Here is a 21440-nt window from a genome sequence, read left to right as displayed (position 1 = left end):
TAATCTAAAGTAAATAATTACCAGATAATACCAGGCAAAACAAGAATAGCCAATACTTTTATACCCATTGACTCCCACAGATTTGTCTAGACCAGTGGTTCTTGATTCAAGGTGATTTTGCCACCTAGAGGATAGTTGACAATATCTGGAAACAGTTTTTTGTTGTTGTTACATGGGTGGGGGATGATAGCTACCCATATGCAGAGGGTAGAGGCCAGGGATGCTGCTAAACATTCTACAGTGCACGGCACAGAGCCCCACAACAAAGAATTATCTGGCTCCAAATTTCAATAGTACCATGTTTGAGAGAAACCTGGTCTACACTCTGAACTCCAAACCTCCCTCCCCTTTTCCTTAATAGTATATAGAAGATATCTTCAGCCCTGGCTGGCATGGCTCAGTGGATTGAGTGCCAGACTGCGAAGCAAAGGGTTGCTGGTTGGATTCCCAGTCAGGGCACATGCCTGGGTTAAGTGCCAGTCCCCAGTAGGGGGCACACAATAGGCAACCACACATTGATGTTTCTCTCCCTCTCTTTCTCCTTCCCTTCCCCTCTCTCTAAAAATAAATAAATAAAATGTTTTTTAAAATAATATCAAAAGGAGAACTATTATAAGTCCCATAAATGCATAAGTAGCTTATTCCTTATCCAGTTTTTATAGACTGTGAAGATATCTATTTTTAAAAAGATTTTATTTATTTATTTTTAGAGAGGGGAAGGGAGGGAGAAAGAAAAGGGTAGAAACATCAATGTGTGGTTCCCTCTCAAGCGCCTCCTACTGGGGACCTGGCCCGCAACCCAGGCATGTGCCCTGACTGGGAATTAAACTGGCAGCTCTTTGGATCCAGGCCAGCACTCAATCCACTGAGTCACACCAACCAGGGCCTTTTTTTGATATTAAACATGCCTAAAAGATATAGAAATCATTCAAGCTGGCTTTACCTCTGAAGATACAATAAGAAGTTCATCCAATAGCAGTAAATAGCAATTGCTCCACATTGCCACTGCAAATGAGCTGGTATACCAACAAACAAGGGCAACACAAAAATGATGCTTGTTGTGTAGATAATCCATTCAACTCCATTGTTAGGATCCAAGAAGTAATTCCTTTTCTGGTGTTGAAAAGAATGAAGAATTACCACAGGTAGAGCTCAAGACCTAGCATCTTATGGATGATTATGTATCGTATATAACCAGTTACAATAGTTTTACATTTTTCAAGCATTGCAGCTGGGGAGTTTAGGACCAAGGAGCCAGCTCCTGCCATCCTGGACTGAACTCTGAGTGCCGGGTCCATGTTATTGTTGAAGGTGGCCCAGCCTCTTGTGTTGACCTGGCACCTAGGGAGTCTGATGCCGAAGGAAATTCTATAAAGTTCTGGGCTTTCCCCATAGAGTCCACTCCATTTTGGGGAAAACTCAAGGGGTAGGAGGAGGCTGCAGATGGGCTTAGTAGTTCATTTCTGCCTGTATGTGGACATGCAGGATATAAAGCAGCTGAGGCTGCTTCTAAGCAGGTTTGAGACCGGCGCTGAGAATCAATTACCATAATGATTGGGTATGTTTTCTACTCTTAAAAATGTCATGCAGAGTAGATCATTTAAATAGCAATAAGGAAATGTGGAGACCAAATCTGTAATTCTCATGGTTAAAAAATGAAATTGATGAGATCCTAAATAATATGCCCTAAATCATTTAATGTACAATGGAACAATACAGTCTAACTCTCAGAATTGTACAATTTACTGAAACTACATACATATAAAAGTGCTTGCAATGTATATTATAAAACAAACACAACATACTAGTATCGTCAGGCAAATACCCATGTGCTTATATCATATAAAGAGGTTAATTTTCACAGAAAATAAGGTATTGTGTAAAAAGAATATAACTTTAAAAAAATAACATTCATAACAAGTATACCCCCAAAATGAATATAAAAGTCTTAGAAATAAAGACTGATGCCACTTATCAACCAAAACAAGGACCTGCAGGTAATTTCCATACCTCTTGCATCTGATCTGAACTTGGTTCACCCATCTTTAAAAGTAGCGTAGAAAGTAAACATTATGCTAAAATGTTCCTAATTTTTCTTATAACTTGAAATTTTATACGATAAAGAAAAGGATTCCTTTTAGGAAAAGAATTCAAAGAAAAACACATTTGAAATGTAGTCTTGGCCCACGTAAGTCTTTATAAACAGTTACATTCAAAATCATCAAATTCAAAATATGTTAGCAAAATATTAAACTAATATCAGAGAAAACACAGAAAAGTCTTTTGTAAGTTCACTGGTGGCTGGACTGACCCACACGGACTTGTGAACATCGCTGCCCTAGGTGTGGCACCCGGGCACCATCAGTGCAAGCAGTGTGTCTGAAATCATGTGACTTCTGCATTTGGAAAAGTTCGTGCTCGGCGTTTCCAACCTACACTTTTGTCAAGGCATGTGATTTTATTCTGACACACGTCGTTTCAAAAATAATTTAGCAATTAATATATGTCCTGCATATTAAAATATTTACAACTTTAGAGATATGAAATGCATTATTTACCTGTTGGAAAATTTGGACCACTTCTTTGCAATATCCAAATAAACTTGATAAAAAAACTAAAATCATACAAACTTTTATAGAATATGAATTCTGAAAGAAAAATAATGTAAGAAAGCACATATAAGGAGATACATTAAAACAATATTTCTTAATAATTTCTACTATGAAATATTTATTTTGCTTTTCTTTTGCTTCATTTTTATGTATTATCTATGTTTTCTCTAAACAGAAAATTGGTGTAATGCCAATATAAAGATGACGCATACTCATTTCATAATCGAAAGAGGTTCAGAACTTGCCGAGGAATTCTGAAGGAATGTGAATCTGAAGACCCACGTAAAAATTATTTTACTCTGGTAAAATACACATAATACAAAATTTATCATTGTAAGGGTTTTCCATTTTTATGTACATTTACATTTGAAAGTGCGCAATTCTGTGGCATTAGGAACGCTCACAGTGTCCGACGTCATCAGCACATCTGGTTCCATAGCGTCTTTTCACCCAGAGTATAAGCCCTGAGCCCACTGAGTGCCGCTGCCCTCCCTCCACAGCTCCTGGCAGCCACAGATCTGCCCTTTTGCACAGCAGTGTTCTAGTTCCATAGTTCAGCAGGCAAGCTAGCATCTCATTCACGTCAGTTCCTTCAACTTAGTCTACAAGCTTATTTACGAATCTATTGCTTATATTCCCTCTCATTCCACAAAGGATTTTAGGAGAAACTGCTACCACATGTGAATTCTATCAACAATATTTATAATAATAATATTTACTTATAATAAATAAATGCATATAATTCATTTATTTAAAATAATAATAATTTATTACAATAATTTAAATTAATGATTTAATAACTTAAATTAATAATTTATTATAATAATTTAAAAATAATTATTCATTATAAATTATGTATTTATTTATAATAATCAAAGTCCTGATATTTCAGCCTCATCATGGGGTCGGTATTCCTAAGGTAAAAAGAACACTTTTAATAATCTTTTACTTTAAAAAGTTGAAATATGAAAATAAATACCTTGGTGTCTAATATTTCTGAATGATCGCTGGTTTCATTGATGATTCCAGTTGAGTTGAAAGCCAGACCTGGCTTTATATTGACAACAAGAAAGGTCATAGGCAGGAGACCAAGGCAGTAAGATCCCAGGTTCAAAATATGGGCTCTAAACCCATAAGCCAACCTACAAACAAATAAGTAAGCCATAATCGAGGAGTTTCAACAAAAAATATTTCCTTAAGATACCTGTGGAGAAGTAGTTAGGATCTCTCTCAGAAATCTATTTGGCAAATGCACTGAACTTTAGAACCAGGAAGATCTTGGAATTCACCTTTTTCATTTTCAAAAAATTAATCTCAATTCTTCAGTACACCATGACTTAAAAATCTCTCACCAATTAATGGAAGAACAGAGACATTAGTTCATATCCTCTGACCTCAGGGGAGGAACACACTCCCTCTTCATTCACGTCCACTAAACTGCACAGCCCCGGAATGCCTCTCCTTGTAGTGATTTCCCCCCACTCCAAAATGCTATTTAATATCAAAAATAACCAATCTCATCATTTTAATACCAAAATATGCCTTCAACACATTTCATTTTTCAAAGTGTAAGACATTAAAACAAGGTCATTTAGAAGACTTTCAAACATTTAATGGAAATATCATTAAAAAGAAATATTACCTAACACTTACCATTTCATAAGTAAATACTCCTTACACACAGGATGGTTGAGAAGCTCTATGCGATTATGTTGTACCATCGTCTGAGAAACAAATGGTCAGTAAAAATGCAATCATAGTAAGCTAGCAAGTATAAACCAAGCTTCTTGTTTGCTGATTTTATCATTTTATTTGATGTTATAAAAGTAATAGCTGTTTATTTCAGAAAATTTGAAAAACCAAAACTTATACCAAGAATGTATTTTTTTAAAAAAATTCACAAGCTAGGGAGAAACATTTTATACAGATGCAAGTATTTGATTCACTTTGTCTCTTTCAATTTCTCACTTGTTGAGCTAGCATAAGCTTTTCAATCTTACACGGGTTACAACTGGAAAGGACATTGAAGAGAAATAAGTGAGAGCTACTTGGTCTTTGCTTGAAGAAACTCAAAGCTTATCTTTCTAGAAGGATTTATAATAGTAATTAAATTAGCCTGTATTTTATGTTTTCATGAGTTATTGGGAACTACTACTATCTATTTCAAAATTAATTTTAAAAATTTTATTGCATTTTTCCATTACTCAAAATTAGGTTTTTTATTCAATAAATACATAGGGGCAGTGATATTGGCTAGGAAGCCCCAGACTCTCCTTCACCCACTAGGATTGGACAGATGAGCTTAACAACAATACACAGATAAACCGCCTTTGTGAGAAATCCAGAGAACTAGGTGAGAGGCTCCTGCACCACAGGTGAGCCCTCAGCTGAAGGCAGTAGGAAAATTCGCGGCATTTACTTGCTATAGCCCCTCCCCCAGCACAGAACAGTGAGCTTGAGAGAAAACTCCCAGCTCCTTGGCTTCTCCCCGAGGTGGGGGAGAGAGGAGCGGAACACGCGTTCAATGTTCTAACTGTTCGGGGGCTGCCGAGGGTCTGTTTCCTGTCTTGCCGGAGTCTGGATGCCCGCAGCTCCATCTGGACTTCCGGACTTCCGTGCACAGTAATGTCCCGTACCAGACCAGCTATCTCTCCAGGAGACCCTCAGCTCTCCTGGAGTTACAGCAAGGGTTGCTGTGTTATTAAGGCGCTATCCACTCATGTGCTTATTACCTGCTGCCCGCTGAGTGTGGTGATTTAATTCAGGCGAGCCTGTTTCACGTAAATTATACTGAGTCTATATTATTCAGAGTCTGTTTCTTTTAAAAGCTGTAAACATTTAATTTCCTCCTATTCTAGTGATGGAGACATTAACTCTTTCTGATGATAAAGTATTGCCTGTTCTTTCAATTACAGTGGGGGAAAACCCCAGACATAGACCAAAACTCTATAACTGTAGTTAGTTACCTTTAGGCACTGCTACTGAGTGTGAACTATGAGAGCTGCAAAACATAATCTACCCCGGCAGAACTGAAATGCTTTGCGTAGAGCAAACGTGAGAGTCATTGTCATCACCAGCCCTGTGGGCATAACGTCCATATGACCGCTTCCTTCACATTCCCAGTGCTCAGTAAGCCTTCCAGAATTTCACTTTAGGTGATGGCTGACACCACGGTCTGTACCAAAGGCTTTTGTGTAGAGAAATGAATTCATTTAAGGTGAATGAAATTCTCAATTGGTCCAGACCAGTGCTATGCAGTGGAACTTGCTGCAGTAACGGAAATGTCCAATCTCTCTGATGCTGGATAGGAAAGCCACAGACAGCATTGGTTCCTGAGGGCTAGAACAGTGGCTACGGCAAATGAAGAAGTGAGTTTGTAACTTTATTTAATTTTAATTTAGTCACATGTGGCTCATGTTTACCACATTAGCACAGATCTCAGTCCTGGACCACAATGTACAAATCCAGCCCTCACATATCTTTTATTTTGCTTGCACACAATTTTATTCGTTGCCAATATTTACACAAGCTTGGGTTGCCCTTCCCACATAGCAACACTTTGTTGATACGATAGCCATTGTCCTTTTGCAGCAGGAGCTCATCACACATGTTACCTGTTTCCCCTGCAGCTATTTGAGACCCCTGGTTGAGACTGAAGTGGGTCAGCTGCATGGCTTCTATTGCCTCATCTGCTAGAAATGTAAAAGCACTCTTTGGAATAAGAATTGGTTTGGAGCAAGTCTTTCCGAAATTTGTCCGTACTGAGTCTGTACTCAGTCCGCACTGAGCATTTAAGGGCCTGCTCTCAGACTGCATTTATTCTTCCAAAAGCTTCTGAAAGTTCAGTTTAGTGTGGAGCCCAGTGGTCAGCTGAACTTGGAAGCTATGATTGTAAATGTCAAGCCCTGCATTTTCCTCTGGTTTACACTGGAGCAAATTCTTAAATACGGAGTCCGTCTGTATTTAGATGAACAGCCTGTGTATCCAGGGAATACAGGATTCTGGGTGGGACAGGTGTAGCATGACCATTACAACTAAAGTGATCAAGTGTATGGAACTTTAAAAAGGCCAAATTGTAGCCATTGTAGAAAATGATTACTTTCTTTACTAAAACAATAAAGGGTTGGGCCACATGGCAGACAGACGTAAAACTCTAAGTCTAGAATTCTCTCGAGTCCCCTTCCTGAACTATGGTGCCCAAACATTACAGAGCTAGTGTAGAAACTACCCGGACAATGAACACACTAGACTTACATTGATGGTTGTGAGGGGCTCGTATGTAACATCCTGTGAGTTTTTTTTCGTGAATTCTAATGGACATTGAAGATATCTGAAATTATACTCGATCTGTAGAAGATACAATTTTTAAAAATTATAGTCTAGTATAGACCCCAACACCGTTCTTGACAAATCACGTACACAAGCCTACAATTCTGGTGAAGATTAAGTGATTCAGATAACTTTGAGTCATTTCATCTGAGCAAAAGTAAATTAAGTTATTATTGTATATTAGTTTCAAAAATAAATATTCTAAAAAACAAAAAATAGATATTCTAGAAAGCAGCTATCTGATTGATTTTTAACTCATAGTCATGGAAAAACATGAATTGTCAAAAAATCACTTAGACCTTTTAGAGTCAATACTACCAAGAAAATATAAGTCTAGAAGCAACCCCTAAATAACGTTATTAGAAACAGTTAAAATATTGGGGGAAAACTGAAGATCTAAAGGGGAAATTGTCTTATAAGTAGGTAATGTAGCAAAATGACAAATGAAAACAATAATTACCACCTTTTGAGATTGTGAAACTCTACTGACACTTTTAATATTCTTTAAAGAGTTATAATCAAACAAACTTCAAAGGATGACGGTCAAATAGGCTTACGTGGTAGTCTCGGCAGGACTTGTCGTCCATGGAGGGTGTCATGCAGCAGTCTAAAAGTACCTTTGAGAGGAAAAACGGCTGAGACACTGGGCAGGAGAGTAAGTAAGGGACCGATTTGAGCCCATTTCTAAAAGAACACCCCCGAGACATTCCCTTCCCTTCCTTTGCTTCTTGTGCCTCCAAGATAAGCTGTAACCCATGTCATCCAGAAACGTAGTTTAAAAATAAAACGTGACATCTCTCACTGCACACCTTGGAGATGCAAGGGATTCAGAAAAACATCACATGCTTGAGAAACAGGGTGCGCTCACTGGCATTTGAGTAAGAAATACTCCACCAGTTCTGCCTAAGATTTGATGCCTTCTGGGGTTCTAGAGAATATATAGGTTATTAAGGATTCCCTCACTTAGCATCTTGTAGTGATAATTTATTGTCCCAAATCAGCTCTCAGCTGAGCCCTGGGGTCTTTCTTTGGTGGAGGTCCCACCTGCACTGCTTGAGCCTGAAGTTCTGTGTTGCTTCTGCACCTCGCTTGCTGAGCAGTAGTGACAAGTCTCCTTCCAGAGGAGCGTAGACAGGACAGTGGGGGACAGCTGGTATGAGGAGAAACACTGCAGGCCTCCAGATGCTTCACAAAGGGGAGAATACTTAAGGGGTCATCAGAGCCTCCCCTGGGTTGTGTGGGGACAAATATTTTTGTGGGGCTCCTGTCTGCACAGACAATCTGAGGCACCGCAATCTGTGTGTTGGTGCTTTCCTGGTGGCCCAAATTCATAACCCAAGAAAGAAATACGCCCAGTCAGGTGTCCTCCTGGACTCAGATTTAGACACAAAGCCCCAGATGACGTCATCAGTATGTTGTCCAGACCTCCCGAGGCACCTGGCCAACCCTTCCTGAAAGACTCAAGGTTGAAGAGTTGGACAACATCCTGAAGGGGAGAATCAGGGAGCCAGGCTCCACTGGCTGGTCTCCATCACAGAGGGCCTTAAGAAATTGCAAGGAAGTCTCTGTTGGTGACGAGGTAGTGGTACTAGGGGTCGTAATAGGCATCATGAAAATAAAGCCAAAACTAGTTGGTAGTGCTATGCAAGCCAGAACCAGAGAGGCAGGTCTGGCTGTTAAGTTTGAGAGCTCTGGAATAATCAGCGTTGGCACAGTGAAGGATGGGCTGGGGAGGGGCAGGGCACAGGGGGAGGGGTTGTGCCAGTTACTCAATTGTGTGGTGTAACTAAGACGCCTTTAAGTTACCCTATTAAAAAGATTTCACGATACTTAAACAATACAAAGTCATTATAGAAAACTAGAAAATATATAGTAGCATGAAGAAGAGAAGAAAAACCAATGGTAATCCTATACCTGTGATAATTCTTATTGATATTTTGGTGTATTTTTTCAAATCTCTTCTACATTTTGTATATGTAAATATTTCTAACACTTTTTTTACTATTATTAGTAATGCTGCAGGAAACCTCTTTGTATATAAATATGTCTGTCCCTCTGGTAATTCATCAGGACAGATTCCAACAACTGGAATTGCTGAGTAAGAAAGTCTGACATCATTATCTTTTTTTATTCTTGAATTATTATTATTAATTATTGTATTATTTCCCATGTGAACAACTATAAACCAAGTGTTTTTTTTACTTTTGTATTATATGTTTTTCATTACCATTTATCCCCCTTTTCAATCCTGAATATTTCTATGACCTTTGATGAAATTTATGCACCTAAAATGCTCATCTACGAACTGGACCTGCTCCAATGTCCATTAGATGTTATAAAGGAAAACAGCACATGAAGTACTTAGCACACGCTAAGTGCTTATTGAATAAATAAAAACAGTGTTAATAGTGATGGTGCCAATAACCACATAGGCAGTATAAGAATAATAGGACGTGAATATTGGATAAGCACTATCCTACGTATATTACATAGTTTACCGCTACCTTTCGTAGTACTTTGCCAGGCCAGTGTCAGCACTGCCGCTTTAACAAAAACAGAAACTGGAGCTCGGACAGGTGAAATGACTTGCCTAAATCAAGAGGCAGGGCCAGGACTAAATCCCAGGGCCGCCAGGCTCCAAATCTGTCTGGCTGCCTCTTCCATTATTTGAATATATTTTTCCCTGTGAATGACATTCAACGTCATTCCTCTTTTCTGAATCATTCTCTGTCTGACCCAGTCTTTAAATCTCAACTTTGCCTAGAGGTCTTGTATCTGCACCCTTTAACACTCACGTGCACAGAGTCTGTAGATGTTTCTCGCATGGTAGGCGCCCAGTCAGGTGCTGGGCTCCGTCCAGCACAGTCACACTTTCCGAGGCCCACAGAGGCCAGACAAGCAGTGTGACTGGGCAAACCATGCCAGCCTTCGGAGCCTTTCCATTGTCTTCCAAATGTTGGCTCTCCTTAGGCCCGCTGTTATCCTCACAGTCTGTGGAGTTTTTTTTTTTTATTTTACTTTTTAAATTAATTTTAATTGCATTTATTAGGGTTAAATTTGTTATCAAATTATATGGGTTTCAAATGTATGACTCTATAGTACATTGTATTGTCTGTTCACCACCCGAAGTCAAGTCTCTTTCCACTACAATTTATTCCCCGCCTTTACCCTTTTCTTCTTGCTCCCCACCCCCCTTTTCCTCTGGTAATCACCATACTGTTCTCTGTGTCTATTGTTTTTTTTGCTTCATCCCTTTACCTTTGTCACCCAGGCCCCCAATGCCTTCCCCTCTCACAGCTGTCAGTTTGTTCTCTGTATCTATGAGTCTGTTTCTATTCTGTGTGTTTATTTTGTTCATTAGATTCCACATATGAATGAAATCATATGGTATTTGTCTTTCTCTGACTGGCTTATTTCACTTAGCATAATACCCTCTAGGTCTATCCATGCTGCTGCAAAAAGTGAGATTCCCTTCTTTTTTTTTTCTACTCTTCACGGTTTGGATAGAGGCATACACAGAGAAGCATCACTCTACTACGAGGAAATCAACTGCACAAGAATGACAACACCTGGTAACTAGCACTGGCATTAGAGCTGAATACACAAAAGGAGGGAGTGGGGGGTGAGAGATGGGAGGTGCTGGCCCTGTTGAAAGGAAGCAGCGCTACTCACTCACCCAGCGGTTCCTGCTTTGTGGGCACTAGACCCAGTCACCAGCTGTGATTTTTACAGGAAGCCAGATATCTGGATCCTTATGGGAGCCTCCTCATTTTAAATGTATGCGACAAATGTAAATTTGAAACAATAACATACATTCCATTCAAAACAGATTTAGAGAATTTGTTCAGCCAGCAACCACAATTAGTAGTCTCTGCTCTAGACTTGGATTATTCGAATAAAAAAACCTGTTGCCCATATTTTCTATATTCCACATACCAGCTGATAGGATAGCCTTCTTTAATCCAAGTAGGTCCTTCTTAACTACTTGTTGGCGAAGTTCCCTTGTAGACTGTGTAAAACTAGGAACTTTATTTAAAGATGGAAATCACTATTATTTAGGTTATGATTGCAATAATAAATTCTCGCATTATATTATATGATAAAATATACCCATAAGGAGTTTTGTTTGGAGAGCTTACTTTCATGCATTCAGGGAGGTATTCTACCAATTCCATGACTGGACATCTATTGCTTGGAGAATGATGACTAAAAACCCTAAGACATTCTTCCCATCTGTAAAAAAAAAAAAAGAATAAAAAGCACAAGTCTTAATTCTTCTGTTCGGTATAACAGCAAAGCTACCAGTTGATAGTTAAGATTACGTCTTTACAAGAAACCTGAATTGATCCCAGTGGAACCAATATTTGAACCTAGATGCGTCCATTAATAGGGTCCTTGTCCACTAATGGAAATGAGAAATGTGGGCAAATTCCGGGACGGCCGTTATAATCACTGCTCTCTTTCTCTAAATGCCTTTAAAGAATGTAGGCTTTTGCCTTCTGTTCCTCCTGAGAGCTGGTCATGTCGGGTAGAGACATTCACCTCCACATTCATAGGATAGCAAGACAGAACTGGGCACAGGCTATTATTTAGTATTTGACCCACGTATACATCATGTATTGAATTAAACTACAAATGAATGTGTGTCGAGTGTCTTAACAAGCACAGGTTCTGCCAGAACGTTGCAAAATCTGCCCCTTTCTTCACTTCCATCCAGTTGAACGGGATAAAAAGATACGTGTGATACCCAGAAGGAAGTAGATCTACAACAGGAAGTAGAGAGTCCTTTTACCTCCGATGGCCCATCTATGTCGTCAACTAGTTCTAGAATCTACTCAGACAAATTTTCTGTTAACCCTATCAGTAAAATCCATCTAGAACATGTGCGTAATCAGTAGAAAACTTCCGCTTGCGCACTTGAACTGACAAGTGCTTCAAAAGAATGATCAGCAGGAGATCTTGAGACTGTCCCGCTGAAAACCACAGGCCTCATCTGCCCTGAACAGGAGATTGCTCACCTCTGTGTCCGCTACTGGGTGATGCTGGGCCCTTGCACGCATCTGTCTGTGATTCTATAGAAAAATGTATGCACGAGAAGTGGGGCAAACTGCTCTCCAACTTCATCATTAAATCTCCTGGGAGTCTAGTTGAAAAACCCTCAACTACAAAAGATACTGTATTAATGGGAATTCCATAGATGGCACTAGTAACAGCGCCCTCAGAGAATATGTTCACCAACTCCAGTTTGGGGATTTCTGTAGGCAACAGAGTGTTGGGGAAGTTCAGATAGGGCTGGGCAGAGTGTGCTTGACAACGACTGGGGTGCCAGACACTGCACACGTCTGAACCCCCCGAGGCTCCCGAGACAGCCACAAGGTGACCCAAGCCCCCATGACTTAGAAATGGAAACTGAAGATCGGTGAGGTCAAGCAAAACGTCCGCTGTTACCCAAAGAGTTCATTAAAACTTTCTGTAAACAGCTGACATTTAAAATATGTTTTTAAAATGTTGATTAAGCCCTGGCTGAATAGCTCAGTTGGTTAGAGCTTTGTCCCAATACACGAGTTCAATCCCCAGTCAGGGCACTTATAAGAAGCAAGCAATAAATACATGAATGGGTGGAATGACAAAATCAATGTTTTTCCTCTCTCCATCTCTCTCTCCCTCTCCCTCTCCCCCCTTCCTCTCTCTCTCTAAAGAGAAACTCAATAAAAAATAAATCTGAATGTTGATTAACAGCTGAAACTTACTCTTTCTTCCTGTTTCCTCTCAGGTTGTGAATCTCCCTCATGCCAGGAGATGCTCAACGACAGTGGACAGGAAGACAGCATACCTTTTGTTCCTGATGGTTGTAAGCACCACCTCCTTCCTCCAGTTGTGAATGGCAAGGTGCAGAAAGGAGGCCTGCTGCTTGTTCAGGATGATGTCAGCGCCATAGCTCAGAAGGAGAGCGACGGCCTTGGCGTGGCCTTCCCTTGCAGCGAAGTGAAGTGCTGTGTTCTTTCAGAGGAAACAGAACATGGAAATCCAGTGACAATGGCTAATCATGCCCCGGCTATTTTACTACCATGTTGAACCAGCACTGAACTGCTTCGAAGAAATTATTAACCAAAGTAACCATTTAATACCAAAATACCTAAAATGTAAAACTGGCCTTCAGAATAAACCTTCAAAGTGCTGAGTTTATAGTTCGAACACGGTGTGTGCATGAATTCCAAGTGGCTATTTTGCTTTGTTTTTGTGGCAGGATGATTCCATGAGGACAAAGGACAAGCTGTCAGGGCCAGGATGCTGAAATTATCACAGGAAGGAATACTTCCGGGGAATTTCTCATGCTATAGAATAGTAGTTCCCAGAGTTGGGGTTTTCATAGGCTTGTAAATTAAAAAAAAAATCAGAGCTTCAGCCCCAGCCAGGTATCCCAGTGGTTAGAATGTCATCCTGCTACACCAAGGCTGTGGGTTTGATCCCTGGTCACGAGAAACAACCAATGAATGCATAAATTAGTGAAACAACAAATTGATGTTTCTCTCTCTCTCTCTCTCTCTAAAAATCAATAAATAGAAGCAATTTAAATCAGAGCTTCTATACGATTGGCAATCTTTTGTTTTGTTCCATAAAGACATTTTTAAAAAGCAATGATGATCTTCTATCTCCATCATTTAGCAAAAGAATTTACACTTCAATACTTGCCCTACAAAAAAGGAGGAACATTTTATCAGAATAAAGGACAGTCCTTCAAATCAAATACGCCGAGTTTTATGAAGACGTACCCGCCCTCTTCACTTTTCTCAGCTCACCAGAGTGGTGGAAATTGTGCCATCAATCCACACAGGCCTGCAAACCAGTCTCTGCGAGACTGAGGACGTGTCCTCAACACGCCCCCACCCCATAGCATTCTCCATGTTCTTTTCCCCTTTCACCCCTTCCTCTCCCTAAGGGTCTGCAGAGTAAGCACCCAGGAAGGGGCTATGAACAGGGCAAGGGACGGAAGAGGTTGGGCTAAGAAGAAGGCTTTCTTGCAATTTTTGAAGTTCCTTGTATGCCAAGACTTGGGGTAGGTATGAAGAATGCTGTACGTACCCCTTCTTCATCTGGCTGATCAGTTGTGCACCTCAAATTAGTGTCAAGAATGACCTTCATGGTCTGCGTGTACCCGCCCAAGGAAGCATGATGCAAAGCAGTCCAGCCATTGTGGTCACTGTTAAAGAATTAAGAAAAGACGTGTGCATTCCCCTTACAGATGAAACGTGGGATGGCATACCACCATTGACAGGTAGGTCTTACGACAAAGAAAATGCAATCTAAGTTCTAGCAACTAAACGTGTATTCCATATTCATAACAAATGAGCTAATTTCAAATGAAATGGTCTTAAATGATCTACCTGTAATGGGATTCACACATATTTTTTAATTTAGCAGATTAAAATGTAAAAGTATATAAACACAACATCAAAACCTTGGGGCAGGTGAAACTAGAGTTAGCACGTCTATGTCATACATATTTTTCCCAAGCTGTAATGTATTATATGCACTATTTTACATCTTGTTTGACTCTTTCATAGAGCACTGTATCAAAAATTTCCATGATGGTATAATATTAGTCTTCATGGCCACTAGCTATTACTAATCAAAAATGATAAAAATACTATCATCATCTTACAATACATCACTGTAAGATACTTAACTCAGTGCCCCTTAATCTTCTAAGAGTTCCGACCTGAAGAGATCTTCCCTCTGTGCTCTCCAAGATGCTTACTTAATCCCTTCACAGAAATTTAGTATTAAATACAATGAAGTCTGGAAATTTTTCCAAGTTATATATAGAACAATTGTGTGAGATCCTGATACAATTTAATTTCAAGGCTGATGAGCAACTGCATTAGGGTGCAAGAGGCACCTTGCTATTTCAGTCGTGATGTAATTAAGTAACAACTCTCCGGCCTGGGTCCACCCGGGGCCCCTCTGCAGGTCGCTGCCTGTGTTCCCACGGAAGCAGGAAGGAACCGAACAGAGCGTGCAGCTCCCAGTGGCCTCACAACGTTGCTGGGATGAGCAGTGTGATAAAGAAATGTGGTTTTGAACATTAGCCTAATGAGCTCTTTGCTCATTCACCTGGTTCACATTAGAAGATAGCTCATCCTAAGGCTATAAAACTTCTGGGTTTTTATTTTCCATTTATCAAGATGTCATTTATTTAGGCTACCTTTTTATGATGCATAAATATTTTAATTTGGTTTTGCCTCTTGTGTTAGAGTTAAATATCATGAAATTCAGGGATGTTTTATATTTCATGTTGCAGTTAAGGGGTGCTTTTTAATGTCTGCCGTTCATCAGATGGAATGAAAAGTATAGTCTGCATTTGTACAGGGTGTCTGCACATGCACACACATGGTTTTGTATCTCTGTTAAGACGTGGTAGCATAATAAAGTACAATCAATAAAATATGAGCAAACTGTATTTCAAAGCTCCCGGGAACTACTCTGCACAAAGCCTGTGACCCTGAACAAGGTCTTCAACTCTGTAAATCTCAATGTCTTCATTCATCGGTTGGCAATAATACTGACTTTTCATTTAATATTTCATAAGTCACATATGTTTCCAGGAGTAAATTAGATAAAAGTACTTAGGGAGATAGAAAGTTAGGTACCATAATTAAAAATGAAATAGAAAAACAGCTTGGAAATGGCTAATTAGTTAAAAAGTATATAGAAATATATCTAATCATATATCCTCACCTGAGAAATAAGGCACCTTTTTTCAGAAGAAGCTGAACTACTTTATCATGCCCATTTTTTGCAGCCAGGTGCAGAGGAGTCATTCCATAAAGGTCACCTTCATTCAAAAGCCTTGTGTCACTCATGTCTTGCAGGAGCCTCTGACAGGTATTGATACGCCCATAACTTGAAAAAAATAGGTTTCATATGTTCAAAGCAAATATCAAACAAACAGATGACATGCTCATATGTCACATAAGCTGACCCTTACCTGGCTGCAAAATGTAGGGGTGATTGCTTATCTTTGCTTTTGGAATAAATGGACACATTAAAGCCAAGCAGGTTATTTACAGAGACAGGGACGCCCTGTCTACATGCATAATGGAGAGGAGTACACCCATCGTTGTCTTCATCCATTACCAGCTTTTTAATATGTTGCATCTATGGGGGAAAAATCAATATTCTAAACATAACTCTGCTATCATGCTAATTATAGTGTTTTCAAACTATTCTATAGGATAGTATTTTCCAACAAGGGTCAGTATGAATCCCTTGAGGACAAAAATGTAAATAACCTGAAGGGTAACAGAGTAAAGGAACACAGATGACGGTGCATGCTGTCCCCCTACAATGTACATTACTGTAACACACAAAGGCGCTGGGCAACGCTAGGAGTAGGAAATGTACTTAACATTTTTAACCCAGCAGTTTCCAAACATACTTGACCTTGTACCACCCTCCATAGATCTCCCTTCCCTTTTCCTCCCCACAGCAATGCTAATGTGTTCTATTAGGAGAAAGTGATGAAAGATTAAAATTAGGTTTACTTTATATTTTATATGAAAATTAAATTAAAAATGAATGCCAAATGAGCAGCTTAATCCAATCAATAAACAAATATTTTTATGAAAATATTCAAATATACACATTTTAATTCTTTATTAAAGATATTGGCAATATTGAAATCTATTATAAAAATATGATGCATTTCAGATACACCTAATAGTCACTTAATAACTATTATTCAATGAATATAACTATGGAGATAATGCTTTCAACGTGTCAAGTATGATGAACACTTTTCTTTAACTGATGATGTTGTACTGCTAACCCACGCACGTCCCTGGCCTTTTCGCTGAACCCAATTCCTAATGGTCAGAGAGTGAAGGAGAGCTGGCTCAATATCCACAGACGGGGACATATGGGAACACTAACTTGGAAAATTCAATCCCAATGTAATTTATTATCACCATCGCCACTATGTTGTAAGTAAACATTTAAATGTTGCATCTTTATTTTAAAATAATGTTTAAATTCCAGAATCAGCCTTCATAATAAAAATCATAACAGGCAAAATCACTTTACTCTCTGTTGAGCCCAACCCAGTATCTGGGAATCCACACACACACATATGTGTTACCTGCATAAACTCAGGTTGCAAATTTTTTAATCCACAAGGTTGCTGTACAGTCAAATGCAAAAAATTGCGTCCAAGGTGATCTTTTACGTCTACTTGGGCACCTAAGAAAGCACAATATAAATGTAACTTCTACTCACATATTTAAAGCATGGCCTATGGTGGAGTTTTAATTTAAGAAAACAAAACTTATTCTTTATTTAAATCTCTCCCAACCTTTAACTTTCTAAATAAAGGAAACTTTATTGTGATAAAAAACTAAAAATCCATAGTTAAAAATGGATTTACCTTACCATGTGTTGCTCTGTATGTGTGTAAAGGTGGAGAGATAATATGTGATTTATTACATCAATTAATATATGAGGTCTTACCTTTGGAAGTATAAACTATAAAGACAGAGGGATTAGAGATCAAGAAAGAAGAAGGGTCGATACATCTGTTCTTTGTTATTATCACATCAATTTTGTATCTCAAATGGGACAGTGATAGTACTTACATCACATAGAACCAAACATTGAGAGAATGCAGATAAGATGTTCAGCAAAAGGCCTGGGACATGATAATTGCTTTATAACTACTACCTATTATTGTTCTGAAATTATCATTTTCAACTATTGAAAATGATAATTTTTAAGTATTGATCCCTTACTAGACTGAGTATTTTTCTAAACATGGGAAATATTCTACTTATCTTTGTATTCAAGTACCTGGCCCAATGCCTGGCCCACAATAAATGGTTAATAAAAGTTTAATGAATTAAGTAGTAGTTCTAAAGGTTAGGTTTGGTCCCTCATGGTACCTTTAGAGAGTAGCAAATTTACAGTATTCCACGATGCAGAAGCAGTTGCTAGTAAAAGTGGAGACCGTCCTTCAGAATCGGTGCTATTAATATCAGCTCCCTAAAATAAAACAAGTCATTCAACAAAATGCTTACAAAGAGACCCATCAATTTATGTTACAGTCTGTAAATAATATTAATTCTTTGGGATATAGTGCCCACAATATGGCTAGCACCCAAATAGATGAGTAACTATAGGACAGCTTGAAATTTCCCTATAATTTGTAGGCGTAACATCAAATCAAGGCACTCTTTTATAATTTTAATAACAAAAATTATCCTTACATGTTAATCTTTTGACTGACATCTGAAAGTAATAGACCTCTGTTACTATCCAAACTATAAAATAAAATTCTTTGCCCTGGCTGGTGTGGTTCAGTGGATTGAGCGTGGGCCTGTGAACCAAAGGGTATTTGGTTTGATTCCCAGTCAGGGTACATGCCTGGGTTGCAGTCCAGGTCCCCAGTTCGGGGCCTACGAGAGGCAACCACACATTCATGTTTCCTTCCCTCTCTGTCTCCCTCCTTTCCCCTCCCTCTAAAAATAAATAAATAAGATCTTTAAAAAAATAAAAATGAAATCATTTGACCTTTAGCAATAGTTGAGTTCCAACTTTAATAAAATATTTTTAAATATTCATACAAAAATCTTCTAAATTTATTGCATATGTGATCTCAAAAACATTCACAAAACATTGTTCATTTTTTAAAAATCATCTGAAATAGATGTAACTATCACCATATCAAAAATTGCTATTGACAACAAACACGTTAAATACTTCAGATGAAAATACATTCGTTGCTGATCTGTTAGGACTTAAATAAATTCATCATGTATTCATCTGTATAAATAAATGACTTGTTAAAATTTAACTCAAAGTTAATTCCTCAGCTTTTCATTATTCAAAGACAGCACCGGGGCAGCTGGGGGAGAAGCTTACAGAGTGGGTGGCGAATGGGCTGGTGCCGCCTGTCCCGCCCCCACCGGAAAGCCTCGAGTACTGAAGAAGGGTCAGCAGAGTCACCAAGCCTCGCATTCCAGAGCTGTTCTCGCCATGCACCCACCCACTCCCATGTGAAACACGCTGAAACAGGCACCAGAACACCCTTTGCTGCTTCCAACTTCGTGGTAATTAATGGAGTTCGGTGGTTATGTACTCATGCACAATGTATACTTGCAAATGTGCCAATCATCCTTTAGTAAACATTCGCTGATGAGCAAAAAGTTAGAGTTTGGTTTGGTTTTGAATTAATAGTATGTAATTATATGATTTTTAACCATAAATAGTAATAAAAACCGGTCAATGGAATAGTTACCACTGAAATTAAGTAGTCTGCTAGTTCATGGTGATCAAATAATGAGGCCCTGCAAAGAGAGTTATAACATTTGAAGCTACTATTGATATAAAATACAGATACTATATCCAAAAAGTCCATTTAAATGATCATTTAATAACACGATAAGATGCTAGACAATTAAGAACATTTAAAAATCTATAACTGGTTCTGATTAGGGTAATATTTTCCAAGTAATAATAATAGAGAAACATCAAATACATCACAAGATTTCCTTCCTCATCTTTTAGTAAACCTGTCTTCTCCATGTGAAATCATCATGAGGATGTTCTGAAATGAGCAGTGACATCTGTCCCAAAGGCTTAAAGTGAAAGATAACACCTGATTGTTGCCAATGTTGACCCTGGGATATAACAACGGTCCATGCAGCTAAAATTCATCAGCAGGGTTCGAAATGCCCCCTTTTTGGCAAGAACTACCAAGGCACAGTTAGCTTTCCTGAGGTTTTGTGAAGCTAAAAAAAAATTATGGCAAGAATTGAAGTGATTTTCATATTACCTTGCAGCTAGTCATAAGGATAATGTTAATAGGCACATAAAAGTTTTCAATTCATATCAAAGCGCACAACAAATGTGAATGCTTTAAAACTTTTTGTTTCCTATGGCAAATCTTATTTCCTTGCTCTTGTTCAAGATTATCTTAGCTATTCTTAGCTCTTTGTTTGTAAATCTCAGAATAATCAGCTTGTTAATTTTGACTCAACATTTGCGAGAAGTTGTATTGTATTTAAATTATATTAAGTGCATTTAGTAATTTTAAGATATAATGGCATTAAGGCCCCACTTGATTTGTTCTTTTCTCTCTCATTCTTGGACATCTCTATTCAACATGGGAACTGAGGACCAGCAGAACCGGCACCACCTGGGAGTCCATCAGAAATGAAAAGTCGCAGTAGATTTGGATGTTAAGAATCGGAGAGGTCAAACAACTTGCCAAAGGTTACACAGCCAGATAGGGCTGGAACCCCAGTCCTCTGACTCCAGAGCTCTCCGTTTCAGACAGAACAATGAACTGAGGTCTTTGCAGACAAAAGTAACACAAGGAATTCGAGCGCAAAGAGCAAACTTTCCTTTATAGCTCAATATAAACTCTAAACAGCACTGGCTATTAGAAAGTCATTCCAAGATCCTAAATCAGTATTTGGTTAATCAGAATTGGACTGAACTGGCCCAAGAAATCTTTAGCCAATCCAAGTTGAATATGTCCAGCTCGGTTAAGCACACGTATGGGTCAGGGAGATGGATCTATTTTTCTAAAATAATTTCTTCTTGTGCATATTTATGTATATAATAATTATATATATTATAATTATATGTAATAATTATAAAGCTGTATTCTAAGTGTACATTGTGTTTCTAAATTGGCTAAACATTGGAATCATTTCAGGAGTTTTAAAAATTCCTGACACCCAACCCAAAAATTCTAATGTAATCTGGGACATGAATTGACATTGGGATTTTATCAGCTGCCCGCAATTCTAATGTGCAGCAGTTGGAGCATCTTCAGGCTAGAGGGAAGTCTACCTATTGAGATACCATGCCAACTTGCTTCTCGTAATGTCATCTGAATCTGCTTATTTTTATATAACTGATTTCCTTCACACTTCCTTTAAATTTCTCAAAGTCTTCAAATAACACTATTTTAAAATTATTTTCAGAATACCATATTATTTCTATTTCCTTAGAAGTAGTCTTTTGTTGATTTTATTTTATTTTTTTAATCTTAAAAAATGTATTGTTGTTCTTTTTTATCGATTTTATTGTCTCTCACAAGGTTTCCTTTATGCTAGGAAAGTTTAGTTAGCAAACTTATCCCAAGTGGGAGTTCCTTTCTACCCAGGCAGATGCCACTGTGCCTGGTGGTTTTGCTGCTGTACATTCATCCCCCACCTCCCCAGTTTAGAATCGGATCTTCTAACAGTAGACAAAGTTTCTTTTTCCCTGAGGGACATAGCAGATTTCCCTGAGAGGCTTCCAGCAGGATCACAGTTGTGCGTGTGTGTATCTGAGAGACAGGCAGACAGAGAGACAGAGAGACAGATGTGGCTCATCTTAGCCTCCTCTTTCACTCACATAGGAGATATTAAGTCCTTGTCTCCCCAAAGGAATTGTCCTAGCATCTAGTATGCCTACAGTTTCCGATGTTCTTTTCTCTCATACATATTCTGTTAA

The 21440-nt window shown here is 38.6% G+C and overlaps 1 protein-coding gene across 1 annotated transcript in view; it reads right to left on the bottom strand.

Annotated features, from left to right (window-relative positions):
• TRPA1 (transient receptor potential cation channel subfamily A member 1) overlaps positions 1–21440 on the bottom strand; it is a 47788-nt gene that overhangs the window by 8225 nt on the left and 18123 nt on the right. Inside the window, exons 9-22 of the mRNA XM_024572316.4 lie at positions 19231–19279; positions 17876–17975; positions 17080–17180; positions 15931–16100; positions 15681–15845; positions 14025–14142; positions 12775–12941; positions 11081–11174; positions 7499–7558; positions 6867–6959; positions 4266–4336; positions 3592–3754; positions 2559–2648; positions 944–1113 (exon numbers count right to left, since the gene is read on the bottom strand). Of these exons, the coding sequence (XP_024428084.2) occupies positions 944–1113; positions 2559–2648; positions 3592–3754; positions 4266–4336; positions 6867–6959; positions 7499–7558; positions 11081–11174; positions 12775–12941; positions 14025–14142; positions 15681–15845; positions 15931–16100; positions 17080–17180; positions 17876–17975; positions 19231–19279 (1611 nt within the window). The remainder of the gene's footprint in view (positions 1–943; positions 1114–2558; positions 2649–3591; positions 3755–4265; positions 4337–6866; positions 6960–7498; positions 7559–11080; positions 11175–12774; positions 12942–14024; positions 14143–15680; positions 15846–15930; positions 16101–17079; positions 17181–17875; positions 17976–19230; positions 19280–21440) is intronic.

The sequence above is a fragment of the Desmodus rotundus genome, chromosome 8 (assembly GCF_022682495.2).
Source record: "Desmodus rotundus isolate HL8 chromosome 8, HLdesRot8A.1, whole genome shotgun sequence".
Lineage (NCBI taxonomy): Eukaryota > Metazoa > Chordata > Mammalia > Chiroptera > Phyllostomidae > Desmodus > Desmodus rotundus.
The sequence above is the reverse complement of the archived record's forward strand: the minus strand, read 5'-3'. Positions and strand labels throughout refer to the sequence as shown.